At 39.5% G+C, this 27,648-nt stretch overlaps 1 protein-coding gene across 3 annotated transcripts in view; it reads left to right on the top strand.

The window, feature by feature from the left end:
• The window catches only part of PRELID2 (PRELI domain containing 2), an 88,879-nt gene that overhangs the window by 13,998 nt on the left and 47,233 nt on the right, over positions 1-27,648 (top strand). Inside the window, exons 2-5 of one of the 3 annotated variants that reach the window (XM_025388222.1) lie at positions 1,706-1,909; positions 5,050-5,107; positions 8,227-8,300; positions 10,180-10,340. In XM_025388222.1, the coding sequence (XP_025244007.1) occupies positions 5,062-5,107; positions 8,227-8,300; positions 10,180-10,340 (281 nt within the window). In that variant the 5' untranslated portion in view covers positions 1,706-1,909; positions 5,050-5,061. Of the gene's footprint in view, positions 1-1,705; positions 1,910-5,049; positions 5,108-8,226; positions 8,301-8,828; positions 8,862-10,179; positions 10,341-27,648 lie in introns of all 3 variants that reach the window. The other 2 variants (XM_025388220.1, XM_025388221.1) reach the window with 2 other exon arrangements.

Here is a 27,648-nt window from a genome sequence, read left to right as displayed (position 1 = left end):
AAATTAACACTGATACAATGCTATTAACTAACCTATAGACCCTATTTAGATTTTGCCAATTGTCCACTAATACTGTTTTTCCAGTCTAGGATTCAGTTCAGGCCCCTACAGTGCATTTAGCTGTCAGTCTCCTGCAGTGTAGGGCAGTTCCTCAATCTTTCCTTGCATTTCCAGACCATGGTGATTTTGAAGAGTGCTGGGCAGTTATTTGTAGCATATCTTTAGCTGCACTGGGTTTATGCGTACATTTGATGTTGTGATAAGAGGATTTTCCTCTGTGTTACAATGATAAACTGTCTTTTCAAAACCTTCACTATGCCATTGCTGATTATTGGGCCATTTTTGAAAGAAAGAGGCTGATGTGCTGTTGGTTGGCCTTTGTTTGGAATCATAGCTTTTCCTGGCCAGAAGGACCTCGATGGTCACCTGGTGGTTCACCACCCTGGCCTCACAGATGGCAGCGTTGTAGTCTGCATGTCTTGGCTCATTGCCCTTTGTTCTTTCTATTTCATCATCCTATTGAAAGACCAATGAACAGCCATTCAAAATACTTTTCAACTTAATTATGTTTTGTCCTTGATCTCGTCTTGGTATAAAATCAACTTTGCTTTTCTTCTGTGATAGACTATGATGTGTGGAGCTCATAAAAGGAATTTGGCATAGCTCGTGGTGATGTTTTTCTGCTGCTAAACACCAAATCTCTTTTCAGCAGCCCCATCTCTTTGCATGTACATGTTTGGCAGCAGCCTAGATAACAGATTCCCTTAATGCTTATAACACGGGGATGTTAATATACCAGACTGACAGTAGGTCTTCTTTGCATTCTTTGCAGGACTCTTCAGACAGATCTGTCACTCACCTGCTTCCTTGTACTCTCTCGGGTAACCTCATTTGAAAATTGGTAGACAGTGACTCCTTTGGATGTCATTGACTGTTTCTGAGAGGGGGAGAAAATGTTATAAAAAACAGGCATTGGCTTCTGAGCTTTTTGGAAAGTTGATATTTTAATAACTCTTTTAAGAGTAGGCTTTCTGAAAGCTTATGGAGTTTTTTTCTCTCAGCAAATATGAATGCTAAATGTTATATCTTCATGAAGCTTCTCCCACAAACATATTGAATATGATTTCTGTAATTAGATGGACTCAGTTTCTTGGACTCTTACTTTTTATATGTGTGTGTTTGCTTTAATGCTTATTCCCCCCGCCCAATATTATGGAATTCTTGGCTTATCTTTTAATATGTAAAAAATAAAGCAAGCAGATACAAGAGCTTTAGGAGAGTCTACATTTTACCCTTGTTAGACTGTAACATACATATGATATATACAGTGGTATTTGCAGTAGCTTCATGTCTTGGGGAAAGGAAAATGAGTTAGTTTACACATTCTGTGAAGAAAGTAAAAATTATAAGGATATGCAAAATGAAGTCAAATATACCTTTAAAAATTCCTTAAATCATCCATAAAGTAGTATAGCATACATGGCATATATATGCAGCCCGTGGGGTCATTCTCATGCACACTGCAGTTTGTGATCACCTGAGTTAGGATCAAGAAAGACAAGGACTTTTGGCAGATATCTGGGTCTTCAGATCACATTGCTTTCATGAGAGTCTCTAGTATGAAATGGTGATTGAAGAATCCCAGTGTGACTCTGCTTGTCTGCAGGCTTTATACTATTATATTTATAGCATTAATACTTGATAGGTTTTCATACTTTGAGAAGGGCTGAATGAAATCATGTGCATGGCGGCTTCTCTAGGATAGCACCTTGCATGAACCAGTAGCTGCTTGGTAAGTCTTTGATGGGTGTGATCCTGATTTAGCTTGATCAATTCTGCAATCATACTGGATTGTGTTTGAAAAGGTGTCCAGAAAAACCTGGCCACCTGCCTCCTGTCTTCTTCCCTGGTAAGTGTTTCTGGTGTTGACCTCTGAGAAACCTTCCCTTTTTCAACTCTTTCTCATGGGAGTTTTGGTAAATTTTCATGAATTAAAACATGAATATTCAAGTTACCACAAGATGGCGTCAGATCATTTCAAGTAATGCCAGGTAGGGGGCGCCTCAGTTCAGTAAATCTTTAAAGAGGTTGAAATTACGTGCCTTTCATAATACGGCAGTTAGCTATTGCAAATAAACCCCTACTTTCTTCTACTATTCTTCTATGGAAACTTGAGGCTCATGGCTCTTCAACTCCAAAAATTATGTAAGTGTGAAGTATTTGAGTTTATAATGTTTAAGAATTTCTCTGATAACTTAGTGAAGTAATCAGAACTTGAAAAATTTGATCACCATGTCTCCCTGGTGATTACATTTTCAATGTCCTTTATAGTTTAGTTGACTCATCTTCCTACAACTTATGGTGAATGTATAATATTCAGTCAATATATATTTATGGGTATGTAATGAACAAGCTAGAACTGTAGTAAATGAGATAAGCCCATTTTACTTTAGTGAACATGTTACAATTTACACACATATAATCACAATTCAGAGGACCTGTGTGAGTCTCAAATATCTCCCTTACTTTAGGGGTACTATGTAAGCGAAAGTCTCCTTTGCTGAGGAGCAGAGTATCTAAACCTGACCCTCTGTCATAGGCATGTAATTTGGAAGGGCTGAACTTCAAGAAAGCAATCATTGTAGTTCCAAGCATTTTTTTTTGTGTGTGAGACAGAGTCTCACTCTGTCACCCAGGCTGGAGTGCAGTGGCATGATCTCGGCTCACTGCAAGCTCCGCCTCCCAGGTTCAAGCAATTCTCCTGCCTCAGCCTCCTGAGTATCTGGGACCACAGGTGTGCACCACCACATCTGGCTAATTTTTGTATTTTTAATAGTGACAGGGTTTCACTATTTTGGGCAGGCTGGTCTCAAACTCCTAACCTCAAGTGATCCATCAGCCTCCCAAAGTGCTGGGATTACAGGCATGAGCCTCCATGCCCAGCCAAGCATATTTTTTTCCCTAGGGCTAAAATGAATGAATGAATGAATATATAAATAAATAGATTTTTTTTTTTTTTTTTTTTTTTTTGAGATGGAGTGTCACTCTGTGGCCCAGGCTGGAGTGCAATGGCACAATCTTGGCTCACTGCAAGCTCCACCTCCTGGGTTCAGGCCATTCTCCTGCCTCAGACTCCTGAGTAGCTAGGACTACAGGCGCCTGCCACTGTGCCCGGCTAATTTTTAGTATTTTTTAGTAGAGACGGGGTTTCACCATGTTAGCCAGAATGGTCTCGATCTCCTGACCTCGTGATCCGCCAGCCTCGGCCTCTGAAAGTGCTGGGATTACAGGCGTGAGCCACCGCACCTGGCCATAGATAAATAGATTTTTTAAAACCAAGTTTTTCATCAGTTATCAAGATTACAGTTTCCAGGATGGAAGTGTGAATAACAGAGTTTACCAACATGGAACATGAAGAGATATTGAGGTTGCCGAAAGCTGAGCCACTGCTCTCTTCATAGATTGGTTTCTGACTGAAGGCAGGCTCATTTTCCAAATTGATCCCTGAGGTCATTGAGGTTTATATTCCAAATTGTTTATTCAGAAAATATTGACTGAGTGCTTTCTATGTGCTGGGCATTATGCTGGCTGGTGGAGATATAGGAGTAACTGAAATAGACAGTATTCCTGCCCTCAGAGAGCCTGTGTTCTAATCTACTGTCTTTTTGGGTCATAGATATCTTTAAGAATGTGTTAAAATGATGAACCCCTTTCCCTGAAAAATCCATTAATAAATCAATATCACACACACACACACACACCCCCCCCTGCTGTGGGTGGAGACCCACAGTCAGAGTTTTGTGTTTCACTTCCTAGGGTTCGGAAAACGTAAAGCTCAAGTTTGCAAAGTGAGGGGCCTTTCTTCTTTCTCCCATCAGGCTGCCTGCTGCTCTTGCCTTCTGCTCAACACTTTGTGATGTCATGGATAAGACTTCTTGCTAATTTTCTTTTCAGATTTGATCACATGATACATCGGTAAACCTCAGGGAAAAGAGTCCAAGGGGGCTTAGTAGGCTCGGGTCAGCAGCTACCTTGTCCTGTGGCTTCTAGGAGGTCACTTCTGCTCCCAGTGTCTCTCTTTTCACATCTGAGTAATGGAAAGGATTGTGTTAGGTTAACTCTTAGGCGATTTAGTGGTAGGTTTGGTGGGCAGGCTTTGTAGGCTGGCAGAAAGTATCAGGGGGTAAATTATGTTACCCCCAGATATACTATTCATTAGCTGGACAATTTGAACAAATTATTTAATTTATCTAAGCCTTATTTTTCATATATGAAGTGGAAAAATAACACCTTATAGAATGGTTTTGTGAATTAACTGAGCTAATGTATCTAAAGTATGTAAATTGCCTAAGACAAAAGCAGTGGCTATTATCAACCTTGTCACAGCCAAATTGCTTTTCAGGGGAATTAAATCAGCATGTTAAATATTTATTGAGCATTTACTATGTGTCTAGCAAAGCATACTTCTATGATTATCCTACTGTGATGCTAACCCAGCCACCAGACAATGATATTAGACCATAGTGAAGAGGTGCACTCTATATTAAACAGGCCTGGTTTAATTCCCTGGCTCCACCAGGAGCCAGCTGGGTGACCCTAAACAATCCAGTCTTCATTCAGTTTCCATATCTGAAAGATGGGGATGATGATATCACATAAATCAGTTATAACAGAGAGGCTGTTGGATTTAGACAAGATTGTACAAGGAAAGCATTTAGTACAGTGCCTAACTCAAAGAACACTCTTGATTTATGTTAGGCTGGTTCAATATTAATACTATTATTATTTACTGATTAGCTTAACCTCATCCCCCTCAGGGCTAGGTTGGATCTAAAGAAGGTTTTCCCCAGATTTCATGTAAGTCGAGATGATGATAGCATCTCACTTATCTAGGCCCAAGTTATAAAATTAAGATCCATGATTCAAAACTGGGCTTTGTTTAGAAGTTTCTTGGAAAATATTTACTAGTCCTGCAAACAGCTGTGGTTACTACTAAATAATTCACCTTGGTAGATTAATGGTGATTATTTTTTATATGTTTTTGTTTAGTACCCCAACCCCATGGATAAAAATGTCCTCTCTGTAAAAATCACGGAGGAAAAAAGAGGTAAGTTCTCTGTACAGTTTTTTTCAGTAATGATCGTTAAATGATAGTGATTTTTGTAAAGATATGTGTGTGTATGTGTGTGTGTGGCCTATGAGGTTTTTAAAAAAATTGTTCACCTACAGTCCCTTTCCATTATTAGTTGTTAAACAGGTATATTTCTGTACTTGAGGTGACTTAGAAAGGTGTGGCAGGTAAAGCACCAGGATTTACGACAGTAAAAGGCCTGCTGATGCTTTTTGTCACTTTCTAACTAATAATTGATGACAACATTGAGCTATATATAATTGTAACCTCTAACATTTTTGAGCCCTTAATATGTGCCAGGTACTCTTATTAATTCATTTAATCTTCAGAACAATGTGTGGGATAGGTATTAGACTACTCATTTAATGCATGGAGAAACTGAGATACAGAAAAGTTAAGTGACTTGCTCAAGGTCACATGGCTGTAGCCTATTATCATATCATTTTGTAGATAGCAAAATGCATATGATTAAATATGAGATGTGACCATAAAGTGATTGCTTATGGAATCACAACTACTTGGCAATGTGGTTTAGCATTGACTAAATCAGGAGTTGACAAGCTATGGCTCGCGCTGCCTGTTTTAGTAAATAAAGTTTGATTGGAACATAGTCACATTTGTTTACATGTCATCTATGGCTGCTTCCTCACTATAACAGCAGAGTTGAGCAATTGCCACAGAGACTTTATTGCCCACAAAACTTAAATTATTTAACATCTGATTCTTCACAGAAAATGTTTACTGATTCCTGGTCTAGAGCATAGGAGTCTCTTCTCTTCTGTGTTATCCCTATCTCCACAAAAACCATTATCAGTGTCAGTGTTTAAACTTGAGAACTGGGCAAAGCAGGAAGCTGTGACGATGCACATAGTCAATGCACAAAGCTTTGGAGACACTGGGGCCTAGGTCCAGCATGCCCTTTAGCCTTCTTAGGAATCATGAGATGCTACTGTTTGTTGTATGACTCTGGAGCCCTCTCTGTGCTTGGCAAACATAACTGCCTTTTGCTTGTATATGCATTTTCTGTACTTCTATAATCATATAGATATATTAAAAATATTTTCTCATGTACCTGCAGTGTGGGAAAAACTTATTATTTGTCATCAGACAAACTGGATTTCAAATCTCGATTTCATTACTACCTTGGTGACCTAACTTTTTGGAGCCTCAGTTTCTTCATCTGTCAAATGGGAAAATAATCTTGTTTTTAGGTTGTCATGAAGATCAAATGAGAGAACACTGTGCATATTCTAAATTGAAATGTTAATTATAATTTCTATCATCGTCAGGGGCATCTTTGCCGTTGGGAGTGGCTAATCCATTTCGAGTATGTGTGAAGCAAACACTGGATGAGATGGCCAAAGGGAGGGCCAGTGGGCAGAGGGGTTGGCACCCTATCAACAGCTTCTGGGCAGTCAGGGTTTTTGCATCAAGGGTTGGGACTACTATAGCCAGAGTTTTGGGAAAACCTGTAACAGCGTGGCTAAGTCACAGTGATTCACAAAGCAGAAGACTGCACTTCAGAGTTTATTCTTTTCTCTGCCTCTGCCTTTCTTTTTCTTAACATTGTTTTTTACTTCCCTGGTTTAATTCTGGAAACTTCATCGCAGAGCAAAATGGTTGCAGTCCTAGTGTTACAGTAGGTAGCTAGTCAAGTATGAGCAGGATAGAAGAGGGCGTACACACACACACACACACACAGAGAAGAGGGCTTACACACATACACAAGAGAGCTTACACACACATAGAAGAGGACTTACACATACACACACAGAAGAGAGCTTACACACACACAGAAGAGAGTTTACACACATATACACACAGAAGAGAGCTTACACACACATAGAAGAGGACTTACACATACACACACAGAAGAGAGCTTACACACACACACACAGAAGAGAGTTTACACACATGTACACACAGAAGAGAGCTTACACACACACACACACACACACACACACGCACACACCCAGGAGTGTTGGGTGACCATCAGGTGATGGTCAGGTGGTTGTTAACTGTCTCACTAAAGTAATAATTGGTCACAGTTGGCATCAGGCAAAGGCACGCTCCTAATAGATAGAAAACACCTGAAACTGATGATCAGCAGCTTCCTGATAAGATCTCAGGATTTGGGAGAAGTGATGTAAGACCCCGGACGTATGCCAACGCGTAAAACCCCAAGTCAAAAGGTCAGACCACAAGCTTGCCTTTCAGGTTGCCCGCTTGGCTGTCTTCCAAGTGTCCTTTCCTTCCTTTCATTCGCATTCTAAAGGAACCAGAATAGCTTTTTCCTGTTTAGGAAGGTTTATAAAAAGAATAGGAATAGCCATTTCCTATTCTTTTTAATAAACGTTCACTCCTGCTCTAAAACTTGTCTTGGTCCCTCCTTCTGCCTGATGCCCCTCAGTCGAATTCCTTCTTCTGAGGAGGCCAGAATTGAGGTTGCTGCAGACGCGTACAAATTTGCTGCCGGTAACAACAGGAAGTCTACTCCCTTATAAGAGATAAATGTGGCTGGTAAAATGAGTTATAGGTTTAAATTTTGTAGCCAGATATCTGTGCTTGAAAGTTAGGTACAGAAAGTAGCAGCATCAGGTTCTCCCCCTTTTTGTTGAAACATTCTCTTTGGAGTTGAGCAAGAGTCCCACTGGTCATCGTCATTGGGGCACTGACACGGATAGTCCAGAGCAGTGAATGGTTGCGATTATTTCATCCTTGACACTGGAATGTGCGTTCTGAGTTACTGTTGTACCCTTATTCCTTCATCACAGATAAGGAGTATCTGCTTGGCCCAGGAAAGTGTCAGGGAAACTGAATTTTGAATTAAACATTTTCTGTAGGAATTCTGCAAATAGAAAATTGAGATTGACTTTAAAAGATTTATTGCAGGAGGCTGAGGCAGGAGAATCGCTTGAACCCTGGAGGTGGAAGTTGCAGTGAGCCGAGACCATGCCATTGCACTCCAGCGTGGGTGTCTCAAAAAAGAAAAAACCAAAAAACAAAAAACAACAAAAAACCCCCCAAGATTTATTGACACTAAGAAAAGAACACATTTCCTTAATTTTTTGTGTATAAAAATTTTTCTTTTTTAGATGAATCAACAGGGGTCATCTACAGAAAGAGGATTGCAATCTGTCAGAATGTGGTTCCAGAAATTTTAAGGAAGGTAAGTTCATTTTAAAGTTTAATCACAGTTGTTGTAACATTGAGTTTTTTTAATAGTCATGAAAAGGAACAGCATTTTCTGATGTAAAGGAGCATTAGAAACTTCCTCCTCCTTTTACTTTACAGCCTTCTGAGGAAGAAAGCTCTTTCTTATCCAACCTCAGTTTTAGCAGATGCCACTGGAGATACTTTGTCTCTCTGTCTTGTGAAGGACTCTTAATGGACATAGAGATGTTGTGAAATTACTTTAAAGATACTTTTGGCATTTTGCATGAAGTGACTAGTCTTTTCTTGATTCGAAATGACTCTTAGGTGAGAATGATCAGAAATGGGAAGATTGTAAATATTTAGTCTCATCTTTAATAAGAAAGAGAAAAACTTCAGTTTCTAATTCACTATCAGAGATAACAGCTATTTACCAGAGAATAATGTTCTCCACGCCCTCTGTTAAGTCTTTATGTGTATTTCTCTAAAGTAATATCATTGATGATGAAATCTTCATGATAGCAAATGTTTTCTCTCTTTGAAGAAGAGCACTCTGGTGATTCTTTGTTGGAAAAAGGTGAGTGGAAAATTTTAATCACATTGCTTGAACTATAGAGGGATTTTCAGTGGGAGTCCTTTTAGAGCTATGAGGAAGTCAGAGGAAAGCATCTGGATATGCCCTTTCAAACAGGTCTCAGAGGGTAGTTTCAACCTGAGAGAGATTCTGTGTGTGATGTTGTGTTAGTCCATTCTCAGGCTGCTAATAAAGACATACGTGAGACTGGGTAATTTAATAAAAGAGTTTTAATGGATTCACAGTTCCACATGGCTGGGGAGGCCTCACAATCATGGTGGAAGGTGAAGGAGGAGCCAAGGCACATCTTACATGGCAGCAGGCAAGAGAGTGTGTGCAGGGGAACTGCCCTTTATAAAACCATCAGATCTCGTGAGACTTATTCACTGTCATGAGAACAGCACGGGAAAACCCGCCCCCATGATTCAGTTACCTCCCACTGAGTCTCTCCCATGACATGTGGGGATTATGGGAGCTACAATTCAAGATGAGATTTGGGAGGGGACACAGCCAAACCATATCAAATGTGGAACCCAGCTTGGATCCTGCCGACTAGCTTGCAAATTAAATTGCTGTGTTGTAGGTGGAACAAATGGCAGCTTCCATCACTTCCTTATCATGAATTAAAAGACTGTCACATTCTTCAGTGTAATAAAGCTGATATGACAATGAAAATTAACTTTCTTTTTTCCAGATGGTAAAACTTGTTGCACTGTAGCAGCAAAATATTACTGGCTTTTTCCAGAGTGTGTACCCTGCTTTTGCCCTGTATACTCACTCTGAATCTATTATTTAAAAAGGCATTCAACTTTGTCTTGTATCTCAATTCTTAAATAATTTAAGGACACCTCTGACTTGTACAATTCTGCCTTTGTAGTTTTCCATGTCTTCACCTAGGAAACCATACATTTCTATGTATTGGACAGAGTTTAAAATGAAGAAAATATTTTACCTGATATTGTTCTGCATGTAAGCCTGTAAGTGGGCTCTATTAGAATCCATCAATTTAAGAAGGCCATAACCAGCCTTAGAGGAGATGCGAAGGAGGCTGATAATTTGCTTAGTGTTTAGCAGTTAGGGAAATTAGGCCAGGGACTGTATAGCCTACATAAATCCTGGGTCATTTGCATGTCCTCACCAGCACTTAGTAAGGTCATAGTATGTTTGATTATCAAAAACGTACAGCCACTGGTGAGCCATCATCCATATATCAGGATTACTTGTCATCTTGGTTATACAAGACTGAGAGTAACTCTGGATGTGGTCATTATGTAGCCTGCTCTTCCTAAATTGAGAAAGCCATTCTCTTTCTGTTGGGCAGGTGAGCATTTTGAAAGTACCTAATATCCAATTAGAAGAGGAGTCATGGCTCAATCCTCGGGAAAGAAACATGGCTATACGGAGTCACTGCCTTACGTGGACACAATACGCATCCATGAAGGAAGAGTCTGTCTTCCGGGAAAGTATGGAAAACCCAAATTGGTAAGACTCGTGTGTGTGTGTGTGTGTGTGTGTTTTGGATGCAGGGATGGACACATGAGTACATACATTCAAAATCTATGGTTCTATACTTATGACCTTTGTTTATAACTCATATGAATTCCATATTATTAATTTTTTAATCACAGTAATTAATGAATTTTTTGGAGGGGGATCAAGAAATGATAGAGTTCAACTCCCATCTGACCATCCCTCCCAATCCTGGTGTCTTTTTCACCCTCTCGAGAAGTAGTGTGTGTTATCAGTTTGCTGAATATTCTTCCGGACCTTAAAGAGATACCTTTAGATACTTACATATATACTCATAGAGTCTGTATAGTGTGATTTTGTATACATTTTTAAACATATATTATAAATTATTTTGTAAATTGTGAGTTTGTAAATTGTGTACTTTTTTTTTACTTAATGGAATGTCTCTGAGCTTAAACCATGCGATATATAAATATATATATAAACAAATATATATAAATATATACATAAATATATAAAAATATATATATAGCTTATTCCTTTATTGCATATAATTCAATCCTGTGACTGTATGACATTTTATATAGCTACTACTTTTTTGATAGACAGATGGTATCTAAGTTCTTTTTTTTACAAACAATACTATAATATTTGTGAAGCGTATGTTCCTTGTATGTGATCCTTTATGTTATATATGAGTTGTTTATCTAAAGTAGATTTTTTTTTTTTAAATGCAGTCACGCTCTGTCACCTAGGCGGGAGTGCAGTGGCATGATCGTGGCTCATTGCAACCTCAACCTCCTGGGCTCAAGTGATCCTCCCACCTCAGTCTCCTGAGAAGCAGGGACTACAGGCATGTGTCACCATGCCTAGTTAATTAAACAAATTTGTTTTGTAGACATGGGGTCTCACTATGTTGCCCAGGCTGGTCTCAAACTCCTGGGCTCAAGTGATTCTCCTACATCAGCTTCCTAAAGTGCTAGGATTCCAGGCGTGATCCACTGTGCCTGGCCTAAAGTAGAATTTTTAAATATCAGGTTTATTGAGATATTATTTGCATACAATAAAACTTACTTTTCTTAGTGTATAGTTCTTTGAGTTTTGACAAACATATAGTTGTGCCACCACTGCCACAATTAAACTATAGAACATTTTAGATAGGTTTAAAACCGTTAATATTATAAGACCAATCAATGGGGAAAGAATATTTCTTTCAACAAATGGTGCTGGGATAACTGGATATCCACATATGAAAGAATGAAGTTAGATTCTCTACCTCGTGTAGAATACAAAACTAATGCAAAATAGATCAAATATCTAAATGAAAGAGTTAAAACTATAAGGCACTTAGAAGAAAACATAGGCATAAATCTTTGTGATCTTGGGTTAGGTAGTAATTTATTAGATATGATAGCAAAAATTTAAGCAGCAAGATTAAAAATAGATAAAATTGACTTCATCAATTAGAAACTTTTGTGTTTCAAGGGACACTGTCAAGAAGGTGAAAAACAGGCTTGGCGCGGTGGCTCATGCCTGTAATCTTAGCGCTTTGGGAGGCCAAGGCAGCCCGATCACTTGAGGCCAGGAGTTCGAGACCAGCCTAGTCACATGGCAAAATCCTATCTCTACTAAAAATACAACAATTAGCTGAGTGTGGTGGCGCACGCCTATGGTCTCAGCTACATGGGTGGCTGAGGCACAAGAATAACTTGAACCCAGGAGATGAAGGTTTCAGTGAGCCAGGATCACACCACTGCACTCTTACCTGGGCAACAGAGTGAGACTCTGTCTTGAAAAAAAAAAAAAAAAAAAAAAAAGACACACAATAACAAGTGTTGGTTGTGGATATGTGGAGAAATTAGAACCCTTACATGTTTCTTATGGGAATATAAAATTGTGCAGCTGCTTTGGAGAACAGTTTTTCAGATCTTCAAAAAGTTAAACATAGAATTACCATTTGACCCAGCAATTTCACGCCTAGGTACTTCAAGAGAAATGAGAAAATATATGTCCACACAGAATCTTGTACAAAACTTTCATAGCAGTATTATAATAGCCAGAATGTAGAAACAAGCCAATGTCCATCAACTGATAAATACATAGCCCAATGTAATATATTCACAAAATGGAATATTATTTAGCCATAAAAAGGAATGGAGTGCTGATTCATGGTTAAACATGGACAAATTTTGAAAATACGCAAAATGAAAGAAGGCAGTTACAAAAGGCCACATATTGTATGGGTCCATTTATTTGAAAAGTCCAGAATGTGTAAATCCATAATGACAGAATGTAGATTATTGGTTGCCATGGGTTAGGGAGAAAGGAGAGTGATGAGTGACTGCCAGTGGGTATGGAGTTTCTGTTTTGGGGTGATGAAAATGTCCTGGAATTAGTGTTGATGATTGCAGAACTCTACGAATATACTAAACCTCACTGAATTGTGTACCTTAAAAGGATGAATTTTATGGTAAGTGAATTATATCTCAATACAGAAAACTATATAGCTGATTCTCAGAACATGCATACTTTTATTAGTTTATATAGTGTTTTAGTTTGGGCTGCTATAACAAGAATACTGTGAACTGGGTGGCTTACACAGTAAACGTTAATTTCTCACAGGCCTGGAGGCTGGTAAATCCACCGTCTAAGCACTGGCCTTTCCAGTGTCTGGTGAAGGCCATATTTTTGGTTTGCAGATGCTGCCTCCTCATCATTGCCTCACATGGTGGATAAAGTGAGTTCTAGTCTTGGTTTCTTTTTATAAGGACATCAGTCCCATCATGCAGTCTCTAACTCATGACCTCATGAAAACCTAACTACCTCCCAAAGACTCAGTCTCCTAGTACCATCCCATTGTAGGTTAAAGTTTCAACACATGAATTGGGGGTGACGGGGGAGGGTACCGACATGCAGTCATAACATACAGATTCTGTCACATTGCCTTCCAGTGTGTTAATATGCACATTTTACACTGATCAACAACACATGAGAGGGCTCATTCCCTTACAACATTGTCAGCACTTATTCACATGCTTTTTAACTTTTGCCAGTATAATGGGTGAAAGATGATTAATTTTTTTGAGACATGTTTAAAAATAAGCAAAATATAAGCACTAAATGTTAACAGTGATTTTTGCTGTGAACGGTTGTTGCTGTGAACTGGATAATTATCTGTGTTTTTTGTTATTGTTCTATGTGGTTTGAATTTTTTATTATATACTTATCATTTTATGGAAACAGTAAAGCCCTCAAGCCCAAACAACTATAAACCAAAAATCTAAAATCCATTCTTAAGCCCAAACACTTGTCCAAATCATTACTGCTCTCCATAACTTTGGTCCTGTAGTGATAATTCTAGGATGCTGCAGCAGCCCGCTGAGTGGGTGTGAAAGCCATGTCTTATTAGTATCAGAGGTGGGCTTGCTCTGAACCACCCACTATTTTTTCTGTCTTAGTCTCTCTCATGACAAGAGTTTCACATAGGGCATAGATGTTTGGGATTAAGTGTAAAGGCTGTGGCCAGAAAATAGAGCTTCTTTCTTTGTATGAAGAAATAGCAAAAGGATGGAATTGGCTGATTTTGTGCAAAAAAATCATTTCATCTACTTTGTTTTAGCCTTAATTTTTGCGCATATTTGAGCTATTAGCTAGTCTTAAAAGGTGAACTAAACCTTCATCTGTGATATGTAAAATGACAATTAACTCTGAGAGGGAGGATATCCTTTAAGAACAATTTTTCTTTGTGTGTTTTTCAAAAAGTATTTTAAAATAGTCATTCTGATTCTAGAAACAATAATGCGTGTGTCTTGTAAAAATATTAACGAATTCTGAGAAAAAAAGGAAATATTATCATACCTGGAGATACTGTCTGTTTACATGATTTTCTTGGTCCATTCCTAATTGATACTTAGATTGGTTTTGCTTTTACAAACAGTGTTGTGATGAAAATCTCTATGATTACATATTTTCCCACTTATTCATTTACCATTTAAGGTAGATTGAGCAAAGTGAGATTTCTTGGTCAAAGGTTATATGCATTTTATATTTTGGAACATATGACCAGACTCCTGTATAAGAAGGTTTGACCAGTTATATGTTTTTTTTTAAAAAATTTCTTTGGTTTGTTATGTTCCAGTCCTCTCCAAAACACTACCTTTTCTATCATTGACACAGAGGGCTAACACTTATTGATGCCTACTATGTCAAAGTCAAAGCTATATCCTTCATGTGCATTCTTTTGAGGCTTAGGTTAAATAACTTTCCCAAGGTGATACAGTCAGTAGATTGCTAAACCAAGATACAAATGCAGGTATCATAGACTCCACCTTGAGCACGGTGGTGAGGCAGGAATACGAACATTTACAAAGGATGGGTTTATCTTGTTCTGTAGAGTGCTTTGGATCCCAGGTATGAAGGATGGGTTTTGTCCCTTCAGCAACAAGCAGTCACACAAAGGTTTCTGAGTAGGGGCTGATAGGCTGAAAACTGGGATCCACATTCTAGAGAACTTATGTTTCCTTAGCTCTTGACATGCATTTAGAAAGGCATTTAGGCAGACATTCTAAATAAATAGGTAATGGCATGGGATGGGGGCATCCAAGAAAGATTCATTATTACTTTAATTTCTTCCCTTTGCTAAGGAAATATGAGAGTAATGGCTAGCTACTGCACCCAGAATAGGGACAATTGTTTTTTAAAGGGAATAAAAAAGCTGTCAGGGCTACTAAGTGTAAAATTAGACTTTCAAGCTGTGTGTTGGTTAGCAGGTGTGGGTGTGTGACTAGAAACCAGATGTCACTCTGTCCCTGTGCATGGCCTGTTGGCTCAATTCAGAGATGGGCTCAAAACAAGTTTCCTTTAGAAATTAAGCCTTGCTCTATGTCCTCTTTACATAGTTCTGATTTTGGCTTCCCACTGACATCTCTACAGTTGTGGCACCTTCTTGGGCGAGAGAACTACATTGGACTTTCCCCCATCTGTACTATCACACAACAGGATAGCTCTAATATTCTTTCTTCCTTCACTAATTATATATGACATTGTCTTCCTGTAGTTTTTATGGAATGGAATTTCTATTCTCTCCATAATAGGTATGGGAAGATAGGGTGATGTCCTGTTTCTCACTCATCTGACTCTCCCAGAACCCAGGTTGGCACTCCATGCCTCAGAGAAGCCCTCCTGTACTTACTTTATCCCTCCTCCTGTATCAGTTAGGCTGCCTTGTGCTGCAAGTAGCAGAAACCCTGACTCAGACAATACCAGCCATCCCTTACATGTGTTTACTATGTGCAGGCTCTGCTTTAAGTACTCAGTGTATATATGTATATGTGTGTGTGTATATGTGTGTCTATATTTAATCCTCATAATAACCATGTGAAGTTGGAACTATTATCTTTGTTTTACAAACTGAGGCTAGAGATGTCAAGTAACTTGTTCGAGGTAAGATGACCAGTAAGTGGCAGCACCAGATTCGAACATGGGCTGTTTGGCTTTCGAATCTAAGTGGTTGGCAGCGACACTGCCCTTCCTTTCACCAAGGAACTGCATTATCTCATAGCCAAGTGGGCAGTATTTCCATAGCTCTTATTCTTTTGGCTCTACCTTTGTATGTCAACTTTTTTTTTTTTTTTTCAAGTTTGGATTCCTCATGACTGTCAACAGCATCTAGAATCAGCATACTAATTTGTCCACATTTAGTGAGAGAAAGAGCTATGTCGAGGAGGGAACCTGTCTCCTAGCCGTGAGGAAAAAAGCCCTTCCCCTGATGCTGATTGAGTCAACTTAGGACACCTGCTCCCCCAGACCAATCAGCGTGTTCAGAGGAATGATGTGGTTGTATTGGCAGATCCAGTCAAGATCTGCCCTTGGAGCAGGGGGTGAGGTCGTCTCCCTCTGAAGCACATGGGCTGCATGGGGGTGAGTAGGCACCTGAACAGAAATAACTGGGGCATAGTAGAAGGGGACTCTGCACACATTTTTTCCTCTTCATGTTTTCTTGGCATCACATTGCCCGTTGTCTTTATTTTGCTTTGGAAGTAATGGAGACTCACTACTGCAGATTATTACAGGGATATTTCTGTACCAGTGATCAGGCCTCCTGAGGGATAGGAACCAGGAATTGGAAAGCCAGCAAGACCTAAGGCAGCCTCATAGTCTCTTATTTTTCTATGTCTGACTACTTTGTCTAGTAATTTACTTATCTGCTTTATTTACACGGCCAACCTGACTCCCTCCAGGCCTGCACAGGGTCTCTCCTGTCATGTCCTATGCCACAGTAACTGAGTAGGCTTCTGTGTTCAGAATCCTACCACTGGGTCAGGCGTGGCTCCATACCTATGATCCCCAAACTTTGGGAGGCCAAAGTGGGAGGATCTTGTGGCCAGGAGTTTGAGACCAGCCTGGCGACATACCAAGACCTTGTCTCTACAAATAATAAAGTAATTAGCCGAGCGTGGTGCCACATGCCCGTGGTCCTAGCTACTCAGGAGGCTGAGGTGGGAGGATCGCTTGAGCCCGGGTGGTCAAGGCTATAGTAAGCTGTGATCCTGCCATTTAATTCCAACCTGGGCAACAGAGCAAGACCCCTGATATAGTTTCGCTGTGTCCCCACCCAAATCTCATCTTGAGTTGTAGCTCACACAATTCCCATATGTCGTAGGAAGGACCCAGTGGGAGGTAATTAAATCATGGGGGCAGGTCTTTCCCGTGCTGTTCTTGTGATAGTGAATAAGTCTCACGAGATCAGATGGTTTTATAAAGGGGAGTTCCCCTGCACAAGCGGTGTTTTTGTTTGTTTGTTTGTTTTTTGCCTGCTGCCGTGTAAGACATGCCTTTTGCTTTCCCCCATGATTGTGAGGCCTCCTCAGCCTTGTGGAAGTGTGAGTCCATTAAACCTCTTTCCCTTATAAATTACCCAGTCTCAGGTATGTCTCTATTAGCAGCAGGAAAATGGACTAATACAGCCTCCGTCTCAAACAAAAAAAGAGGAAAAAGAAGAATTCTGCCCCTGAAACTGTAACTATGTGCCCTTGTACAATTTGTGTCACTTCTCTACTCCTCAGTTTCTTCATCTATATGATGGGGATGATAACCCTTTCCCAGAGGGTGGTTGTATGAATTAAATGAAGTCGTACCTAGAGAAAGCTTAAAATAGTGCCAGCCCGTAGTGGTCAGCAGATATTAGTGTTTTGTATTATTACTTTTACAATTGTTATTTTCATAATCTTAAAAATTCTGATAACTTTTGATTCCAATTCTCAGTGTATATTTAATATAGAAACAGTGTTTGTAATGATTTACTGTTACACTGCAGAAATATGTTCATGTTGGGCTTTGCATTCCCTCAGTACTCATCTTTGGGGCTACAAGTGCCTCAATTTGAGAGGCATGGGACTGGGAACCTTGTATTTTAGTTCCAGAGTGAAATTTAAGCTCTGGAGAGAATAGTATTCAGGCTCAATGCAAGCAATTGGCATGGACTGAATCTGCTCACATTTCTGGTTTTCTTCTAGGTTCATGCAATGATCTTGGCAGTTGTAGATTCAGGGGCATCACATAAGGTCCTCTGATGCACTGCTTGAATGTGTAGAATGAGAGATGCCATGCTCGTGCTCTGCTTTGCCTTAAGACACTTGGGCCAAGTCAGAAAAAAGATAAGTGAATCTTAATCTGAAAAGAGGAAAAAATTAAAGTTAGCTTTTGTGGGAATATGCTTTATTATGTAGAGCAGGACGCAGGCATTTACTTTCAAAATGGAGAATGAAGTGTATTATTTTAGACTTTTCAGAAGGAAGAAAAAGTCATGGTTTTTACCCTCCAAAGCCTTATGTTCTGAGATAGGTTTGTTAATTTCTTATCATTTTGTGTTTGTGTCTGTTCTTTAAAATATATTTATTTGTTAGTTTCTGGTTCTTATTTATTCCCCTTTTCCTTTTAATAGGTGTTTGTTATACCATGTGGGAATATAATTGACATGCATTTGATTTGGTTTTAGTAATTGACATTCGCTTTATCCAAGTACTGCAATGTAATTCTGAAAGATAATCACCTTGTAAAAGTATTTTCTTTGGCTTTACTCTTTCAGCATATGTGTTTTTATGCTAAGTAAAAACTTTCTGGTATCTTCAAGTTACTACTATCAGTGGGAACCTATTCTATTCATGATGTTGTGGAACTGGGTTTTTCCTCAAATGTAACAAGATTATTCTTCTACATTCAACACAGCATCTCAATGGCCATGTCTGTAGCTTTCCACGTCTAAAAGCTTCTGCTTATCCTCTGATGCTTATTTTTGACAATAAAAATGCCCAGCCAGGCCAGGCACGGAGACTCACGCCTGTAATCCCAGCACGCTGGGAGGCCGGGAAAGGTGGAAAAGCAAAATCTCTCCCAGAGCCCTGCATAGGCCCATGGGCAGGTTGGAGGCTGGCTCTTTGTCTCCAGGTACTTATAGCCTCATTGCATGAAAACCATTTTAGGACCCCATTTGGCCCACCCTCTCCTGGGCACAGTGGTTGGGCATAGCTGGGCCATGGCAGTGTGTCAAGACTTGATGAAGGGGCCGGGCACAGCTGGCTCATGCCTGTAATCCCAGCACTTTGGGAGGCTGAGGCAGGCGGATTGCTTGAGCCCAGGAGTTCCAGACCAGCCTGGGCAACATGGAGAAACCCTGTCTGTACTAAAAATACAAAAATCAACTGGGCATGGTGGTGTATGCCTGTGTTCCTAACAACTTGGAGGGGCTGACTGAGGTGGGAGAATTACTTAAGCCTGGGAGACGGAGATTGCAGTGAACCGAGATTGCGCCACTGCATACTCCAGCCTGGGTGACAGAGTTAAGACCATGTCGCAAAAAAAAAAAAAAAAAAAAAAAAGCTCAGCTTAGCAAAATGTGTGCTAATCATTTGAATATATCCCTCATGGAATATAGTAAAAAACAAGTCAAAATCAAACTTAAACACAGAATTACATTAATGAGATGAGAAACTGTTCTTTTTTTTTTTTTTCTTTTTTTTAGACAGGGTCTCCTTCTGTTGCCCAGGCTGGAGTGCAGTAATACAATCACAGCTCACTGCAGCCTTAAACTTCAGGGCTCAAGCAATTGTCCCACCTCAGCCTCTGAGTAGCTGAGATATAGGTGTGTGCTATAATGCCTGGCTAATTTTTTTTTTTCTTTTTTGTAGAGACAGGGTGTCACTGTGTTGTCCAGCTGGTCTTGAACTCCTGGCCTCAAGTGACCCTCTTGCCTTGACCTCCCAAAGTGCTGGGATTACAGGCGTGAGTCCCTGCGCCTGACTGCAGCTCTTGTTAGGTCAATACATTTTCATCACTACTGAAATTACTTGTGAATCTTCTTCACTGTGTAGTAGATATGTATATAACTTTTTAAATGTTTTATTTTTGAATTTCTGGATTAAAACGTCCTAAGTCTCAAGTGTTCATCTGAAAAATCACAAATAATATAATTTGCATGTGCTGAGAGCTAATTGGACATATTTTTTGGTGTCCATTGTTTCACCCTGCTCTGGAGTCTTTTTAGTTTTTTTTCCATGAGTGAATTCGGTAGTCTGGTGACTTCTGTGTATTTTTTTTTTTTTTTTGAGATGGAGTCTTGCTCTGTCACCCAGGCTGGAGTGCAATGGCCGGATCTCTGCTCACTGCAAGCTCCGCCTCCCGGGTTTACGCCATTCTCCTGGCTCAGCCTCCCGAGTAGCTGGGACTACAGGCGCTCGCCACCTCGCCCGGCTAGTTTTTTGTACTTTTCAGTAGAGACGGGGTTTCACCGTGTTAGCCAGGATGGTCTCGATCTCCTGACCTTGTGATCCGCCCGTCTCGGCCTCCCAAGACTTCTGTGTATTTTTAAGATTAGTAGTGGCATTTTTGATTGACCTCCAGACCTGCTTTTACTGAAGTATTAAAATAGTCTGGCTCTGCTGACTTAGGAATTATTTCTAAGCCCAGTCCTGGAGCTAAAGGGCTTGAGGGTGTAGTTAACTAATAGCCTGAATAAATACTACTGTATTCGTCCCAAAACATGACTCCCTCTGCTCATATTGACCTTGATTTCCAGTGCACCAGTGGATAATCAAACAATTAGCAGAAAGCACCACCAATTGTGAAAAGCCAAGCAGTAAAGGCTTTTCTATACAAATATAATCATCTGGGCTGGAGCTTTATTTTTGGCTTAATAAGACTGCCCTCCAAAAGATACTCATTTGCCATTTGATGTTTGTGTTCATATAATCAGAGTCTCCTCTGTTTTTTTTTTTTATCCTGTACTAATTGTTTTGTGGTGGCTGTGCACTGAGGTCACAGTTTACCACTGTATCCCACGTATTTAGCACAGTGCTTGGCTCACAGAAGATGCTTCATCACCATTTGTCTAATGAATGATGAATGAAAGTCTGCTAAAGGGGATGCAGATAGTACTTGTGGGCTGAAATGAGAATGGCAGGGGGGTTGTGGGTGGGAAAGGGAAAGAGAAGGAATTTGCTGCAGGGCAAGTTCAAACTGGGGAAGCCCAGTAGGATTTGGTAGGAAATGACACGTAGAGAGAATCTGCATTGAGCCAGTAATCTGGGAGCTTCTCTTCTTGTTTCTGCTTGGTCATTTTATGTGCTCTTTGACTCTGGGAAAAGGGATAAAGCTAGCCTGAGCTCCCTCACAGAGTGAAGTGAAGACTTAATAAGATAAAAAGTAGACATGCTATGTACATTTATAAAGCACCGAATAAATATAAGTTGTTGGAACTAATGGGATTAAATGTTGTTTTCAAAGTGTGGTGACTGTTTAAAGTTACTAATTTTGAAAATTAAAGTAAGCTGTTTTATTGAAAAGGGAAGTGATAATTGAGCTAGAAACAATGATGTTTAGCCAAGAGAGCATTCAATGACATAAGTAGGAGCTTTTAAGATACAGTCCAACACTGCCTACAACATTTCAGTCTATGGCAGACTGCATATATTAAAGTGGTACCATAAGATTATATTGGAGCTGAAAAAGTCCTGTTGGCTAGTAACATCATAGTCATCTTAATATCATAGCATGATGCATTACTCATGTGTTTGTTGTGATGGCAGTATAAACAAACCTACTGTGCTGCCAGTTGTATAAAAGTGTAGTGTATACAATACATAATATTTGATAATGGTGTATTAGTACATAATACCTGACAGTGGTATATTAGTCCTTTTTCATACTTCTATAAAGAAATAACTGAGACAGGGTAGTTTATAAAGGAAAGAGGTTTAGTTGACTCACAGTTCTACATGGCTAGGGAGGCCTCAGGAGACTTACAATTATGGCAGAAGGTGAAGAAGAAGCAAGCACCTTCTTCACAAAGTGGCAGGACAGAGATAGAGTGCAGGGGAAATTGCCATCAGATCTCATGAGAACTCTCTCACTGTCAGGAGAACAGCACGGGGGAAACTACCCCCATGATCCAATCACCTCCCATCAGGTCCCTCCCTTGACATGTGGGAATTACAATTTGAGATGAGATTTGGTGGGGACACAGAGCCAAACCATATAAATGGTAATAAATGACTGTGTTACTGGTTTATGTAATTACAATACCGTTTATTGTTGTTTTAAAGTGTACTCCTTACTTATAAAATATTTTAAAAAGGTAACTGTGAAACAGTCTTAGGCAAGTACTTCAAGTGATATTCTAGAAAGCATTGTTATCATAGGAGATGACAGCTTCACGTGTGTTATTGTCCCTGAAGACTTTCCAGTGGGACAACATGTGGAGGTTGAAGACAGTGATATTGATGATCATGTCCCTGTGTAGTCCTAGGCTAATGTGTGTGTTTTTGTGTTAGTTTTTAACCAAAATATTTTAAAAGTAAAAAAAAAAAAAGAAAAAAGTTAATAGAATAAGAATATAAAAGAAAATATTTTTGTACAGCTATGCAATATGTTTATGTTTTAAGCTAAGTGCTTGCAAGAGTGAAAAAGTTAAAAATGAAAAAGTTTATAAGGTAAAATAATTACAGTAAGCTAAGGTTATTATTGAAAAAAGAAATTTTAGAAATAAATTTAGCGTAGCCTAGGTGTACAGTATTTATAAAGTCTACAGCAGTGTACGGTAATATCCTAGACCTTTGCATTTACTCACTACTCACTCACTGACTTATGCAGAGTGACCTCAGTACTGCAGGCTCCATCATTCATGGTAAGTGTGTATCATTTTTTAATAAATGGTATATATGTGGTATGTATCTTTTATACTGTACTTTCACTGTGCCTTTTCTATGTCTAGATATGTTTAGATACACAAACATGACTGGGTTGCAGTTGCATACAGTATGCCGTATAGTAAGATGCTGTGCAGGTTTGAAGCCTAGGAGCAATAGACTCTACCATTTAGCCTACGTGTGTAGTAAGCTACACCATCTAGGTTTATGCAAGTATACTCTATGATGTTTGCACAACGATGAAGCTGCCTAATAATGCATTTCTCAGAACATATCTTCATTGTTAGGTGATACATAATTGTATCTTAGTGGACGCCTGTTGACATTTTTTCTTTCATCCTCCTTTTCCTTTGAGTTGTTTTGAGTTGTATGTTGGCCCAAGATTCAGTGGGGGAGTTAAAAATGTAGATTCACCTTGGTAATTCTAGTTTTGTATCCCTGGACTGACTCCTGAAAATCGACATTTTTAAAGTTCTTCTGATGAATCTGTTGAGTAGCTAGATTTGGAATCCCTGATATCTAGTAAGTATCCCATGGTCCCAGTGGTAAGCAAACATACAGCTGGCAGCCCTTTTAGAACTTCATTTTTTGTAAAATTCTTGTTAATCTTATAAAGCATGATCAGTTAATATTCTGGCTATCTAGCAAACACTAAACACTCTTCAGTGGAAACACCTGCTGAAAAGTCAAAATTCAGATGAGGGCTCTACTGAATTTATGCAAGAATGATCAATGGAAATAAGGGATGAGGAGGGGAGACTTTAGTGAGTATGATTAGTGTCAAAATTATATTGCATTTTCTGTTCTTAGGAAACACAGATACCAGTTAAATTTTTTTCTTTTGTTTGGTTAGCTTTTGTAGCTATAGGAAATAAAAAATTTTGGTATTAAAAATTACGATACTTTATTAACCAGGCACTGAGATAATGCAGGATAACCTAAAGATCTCGAGACAATAGAGAGGAACCTGGTGACAATCTAGTCTTAGGGTCTACCTCCTCCATTGGGCAGACAATCAGCACCAGCTGTCAGTGGGATGCATGCACTGTTGGGCCTGATATCCCAAGACAAGCCTTCACCTAAGCTAGTTTACAAACCATTGTGTAGTTTGAAGCTTCGCCATCAACTCGGGATGCCCGTAAACTTTCACTAAATAGACACTTTTCTAGGTAGTAGGGTTGTGGGAAGGGACATGGGATCTGAAGTTAACTGTGTTAATAGTGGCCCTGTCACTTATTTTTGTGTGACCCTAAGTCAGTTTGCCTCTTTGAAACTCAGTTTTTTTAATCTGTAAACTTGGGTTAATATTATATACCTTCTAAGACTGTTGTGAGAATTAACTGAAAGGCATGCATATAAAAAACTTGAATACAATGCTTTACCACAATAGGCTATGAAAATATGTTAACTGTTTTTATTAATAATCACTTCTTTTTTTTTTTTTTTTTTTTGAGACAGAGTCTTGCTATGCTGCCCAGAGTGGAGTACAGTGGTATGATCTCGGCTCACTGCAACCTCCGCCTCCCGGGTTCAAGCAATTTTCCTGCCTCAGCCTCCCGACTAGCTGGGTTTACAGACATGTGCCACCACACCCAGCTAATGTTTTATATTTTTGGTAGAGACGGGGTTTCATCATGTTGGCCAGGCTGGTCTCGAACTCCTGACCTCATGATCTGCATGCCTCAGCCTCCCAAAGTGCCGGGATTACAGGCGTGAGGCATATTAATAATCAATTCTTAAATACCATGTTTTAAGAGACAGAGCCAGACTGTCCTGAAATATGTACCTGTACTAACCTGCTGGGCCTCTGAGATTCTACCATTTAATTTATTTCTTAGTGTTATGGCATACCCTGTTGATACTCATTGTTAATAATTTAGGTAACAAGCTGTTGGTTTCTGGCATGGGTTAGAAGAACAGCTCAGAGGGAAAGCACTGAGGAGAGGAGGTCAGAGAAGAATGGTAGAGTGTTTGGTTTCACAGTGCAGAGTGTAGGGTAGCAGGGTGAGACAGGAGGCTGGGAAGTTGGGAGGCTTCTGTTCCAAGAGCTTTGAATGTCAGAACTGGGGTGGGGATGGGTTCATTCCCTTCATTGCCAAGTGGTTTATGGTGATTGAGTGCCACCTAGAAGTTAATGAATTGCAGAGTCTTGGAGTTGGCTGGGGCTGGATTTTCACAGTGGTTATTTGACTTCTCAGCCACTGTGCTTTTTCTGTTTTTTTTTTTTTTTTTTTTTACTTTAAATGGGAATAATAGGGAATAATAATGGTGGTTGTAGTAGAACAGCATTATTGTTACTAGTGTTAGTACTGTTTACCCACATTTGTTGAATGCTTACACATAGTACCTTGAGTGCTGTCCACATGTTGCCCTATTCAACCTTGAGACAATTCATGAAATAGGTATTATTAACCCCATTTTACAGAGAAGAGCAAACTTCACAGAACTTCAGGAACTTACTACATGGGTGGGTAGGCAAGATAAAAGAAGACGTGAATGTAAATGGTCTAATTCCAGGAGCCACACCTTTGTTCCCTGTCTTAAAGACATATATCTATATTGTGTGTGTGTGTGTGATTTTACACATGTAAATACACACATTCATGTTAAGGCTGAAACTACATAGCATATATTGAGAGCTCTGCAAATTGCATTGGTTTTCTGTGGAGGCAGTTATGTAAATGGGTTCAGACAGACAGCATGGGAGTGACTACATAGTCTGGCATGGTGGAGCAGCAGCGAGTCAGGAAGTCTCTGCAGCGGCAGCAGAGCCAGGGAATTGGGCAGGAGTGAGTGGGGCCGTCTGACTTGAAGACCCTGTGTTTCCTTTGGGACCCCTATTTCTGTGTACTTACAGGAGAATGCTAAAAACATGATTAGAACTGAGATGTCATCACAACAAGAGTATCTGTGGAAACTTTTTTTCCCCCTCAAAGACACTTTAATTAGATTCGCATCATGAAAACAATTAGGCAAGATTTGCCATACCTAACCAGTCAATAATTCAAGGACAGGATCTCATTAAGAGCTTTTGCTTTCCTGGAAACTGCCGTTTTGAGGATTCAGCACTGGTGGCTGTGTGCTCTGGGGATTAATTCCTGATCCATATTTCCCCTGAACTTTTTTATTTTCTCAAATCCAGAAGAAAACAAATTTTTAAATGACTGTGTAAGCTGCCCTTCATTTTCACAAAGGTGTTCGGGGATTTGAGTTGTGCTTTCTCTGTGACAGTTCCATTGGGTTCTGTTTTGAATTACACCCACTAAGTGGACAAAGCAAGAGATGGGACTCAGATACAGGTGCTGCTTGAGTGGGTCAGCCTCACTCTCAGATTTTGTAGGTGGCTTATCCCACAGCCAGGTGAAGGTTGTCTTCTGTTGACCTGAGCTGGTGGAACTCCTGAGACATCTGGTTCATTTTCCCTGACACAGGTATTGAGATGTACTATACATTTCTTCCCTTCTTTTGCTTCTTCACTTTCTCTTCCCTACAACTCTTTCCATCTCTTCATTCTTTCCTTTCTAAATGCATTATTGATTTCCTACCATGGGCTAGTCTTTGCAATTGGAATTGAGGATGCAATGAAGAAAAAATAGATACAACCATTTAGAAAAACATTTGGCCTGATCTATTAAAGTTGAAACTGTGCATGTGCTATGGCCCAGGTAATTGACTGCTGGATACTCCAGAGATACTTGTGCACATATATATCTGGATACATTATAAGCGTTTTCATAATAGCACCGTTGATAATAGCCATAATCTGGGTCCATTCTAAATATCTTCTGTAGAGTGGATAAATAATTTGGAGTGTTTTCAATCAGTAGAACACTATGTAGCAATGAAAATGAACAAACAACAACTACATGCAACATTGTGGATGAGTCTTATACACATAAAACTGAGCACATGGGCATTATTCACCCTGCCTTAATAGGCAGTGACATGATAGGTGTGTGCTTAGGAAGTTGGCTTTTGTCAATATGGAATATAGGGAATTCATGCTGGAGACAGGACGCCATTGGGAGGCACTTTGCAATGGTCCTGGAGAGAGATAATTCCATGCCAAGCCAAGGCAGTAGCAGTAGCAAGGAAGAGAGTAACATGGATTGTTGAGGGATGTTACAAGTGAAATAAGCACAATTGGGTGACTTATTGGATGTTTGGATTGATTATAGAGAGGGGACCATCTAACATGTTGCTAAGATTTCTAATCTCATGGACTAGAAAGACAGTTGTCATTCACTGAGAGCAGAGGAAGACTAGGATTTTGAGGTGATAGCTAATGAATCCTCATGACATTAAGCTATGTGACCTTGGGCAAGTTATTTAACATCTCTTTGTCATAGTTTCTTCATGTATAAAAGAGAGAAAATAATTTTCAAAGCATAGCAACCTCAGAAGATAATACAATGTCTGATATAGAATGGACACTGTTACAATACTGAGTTTTGAGGAGTAGGTATGACCCTGAATTTGTAATACCATAAATGTAATGGAGAGTCCTCCCTGTAGGCTTCTCAGAGATGAAAAACAGGTGAAGGAAACCTTGAATCATCCTTTTATGTCTTGCATATGATGAAACACTATGTACTTCAAGTACAGGGTGAGGAGAAAGTCTTAGGACACAGCTACAAAGAAATGAGATTACATAATGTGGGAAAAGGAAAGCCAAGAGGTGATTTAACAAGACTTTGAATGAAGAGGAAGCCAGAAGTTAGCAGGTACCATTGCTGAAAATGGTTTAAAAGGCACAGAGTCATTTATAAAATGCCTTATTTATTTATATAAAAGTGATACTCAGGGTCTTATTCCTCAATAGACTTTTTTTGGCAATTGCCAAAGGAATACGTATTTTTTTAAATAGAAAATTTATAAACCACTAAAAAGAAGAACAAAGCACGTAAATAACATATAGTTCTAATGCCCTAATGTTGTTAGCATGTTAGCTCTGTTCAGTTACTCATCTGTCCGTCCGTCCGTCTGTCCATCCATCCATCCATCCATCTTTTTTTAAAAATGAAGCTGAAATTAAACCATATGTTGTTGTGTAAACTGCTGTGTTTTGCACGGAACTTAAATGGAGATGAATTCTAGTGTGAGGGATTTAGGTTAGCTAT

This window comes from Theropithecus gelada, chromosome 6 (genome assembly GCF_003255815.1).
Source record: "Theropithecus gelada isolate Dixy chromosome 6, Tgel_1.0, whole genome shotgun sequence".
Classification (NCBI taxonomy): domain Eukaryota; kingdom Metazoa; phylum Chordata; class Mammalia; order Primates; family Cercopithecidae; genus Theropithecus; species Theropithecus gelada.
The sequence above is the reverse complement of the archived record's forward strand: the minus strand, read 5'-3'. Positions and strand labels throughout refer to the sequence as shown.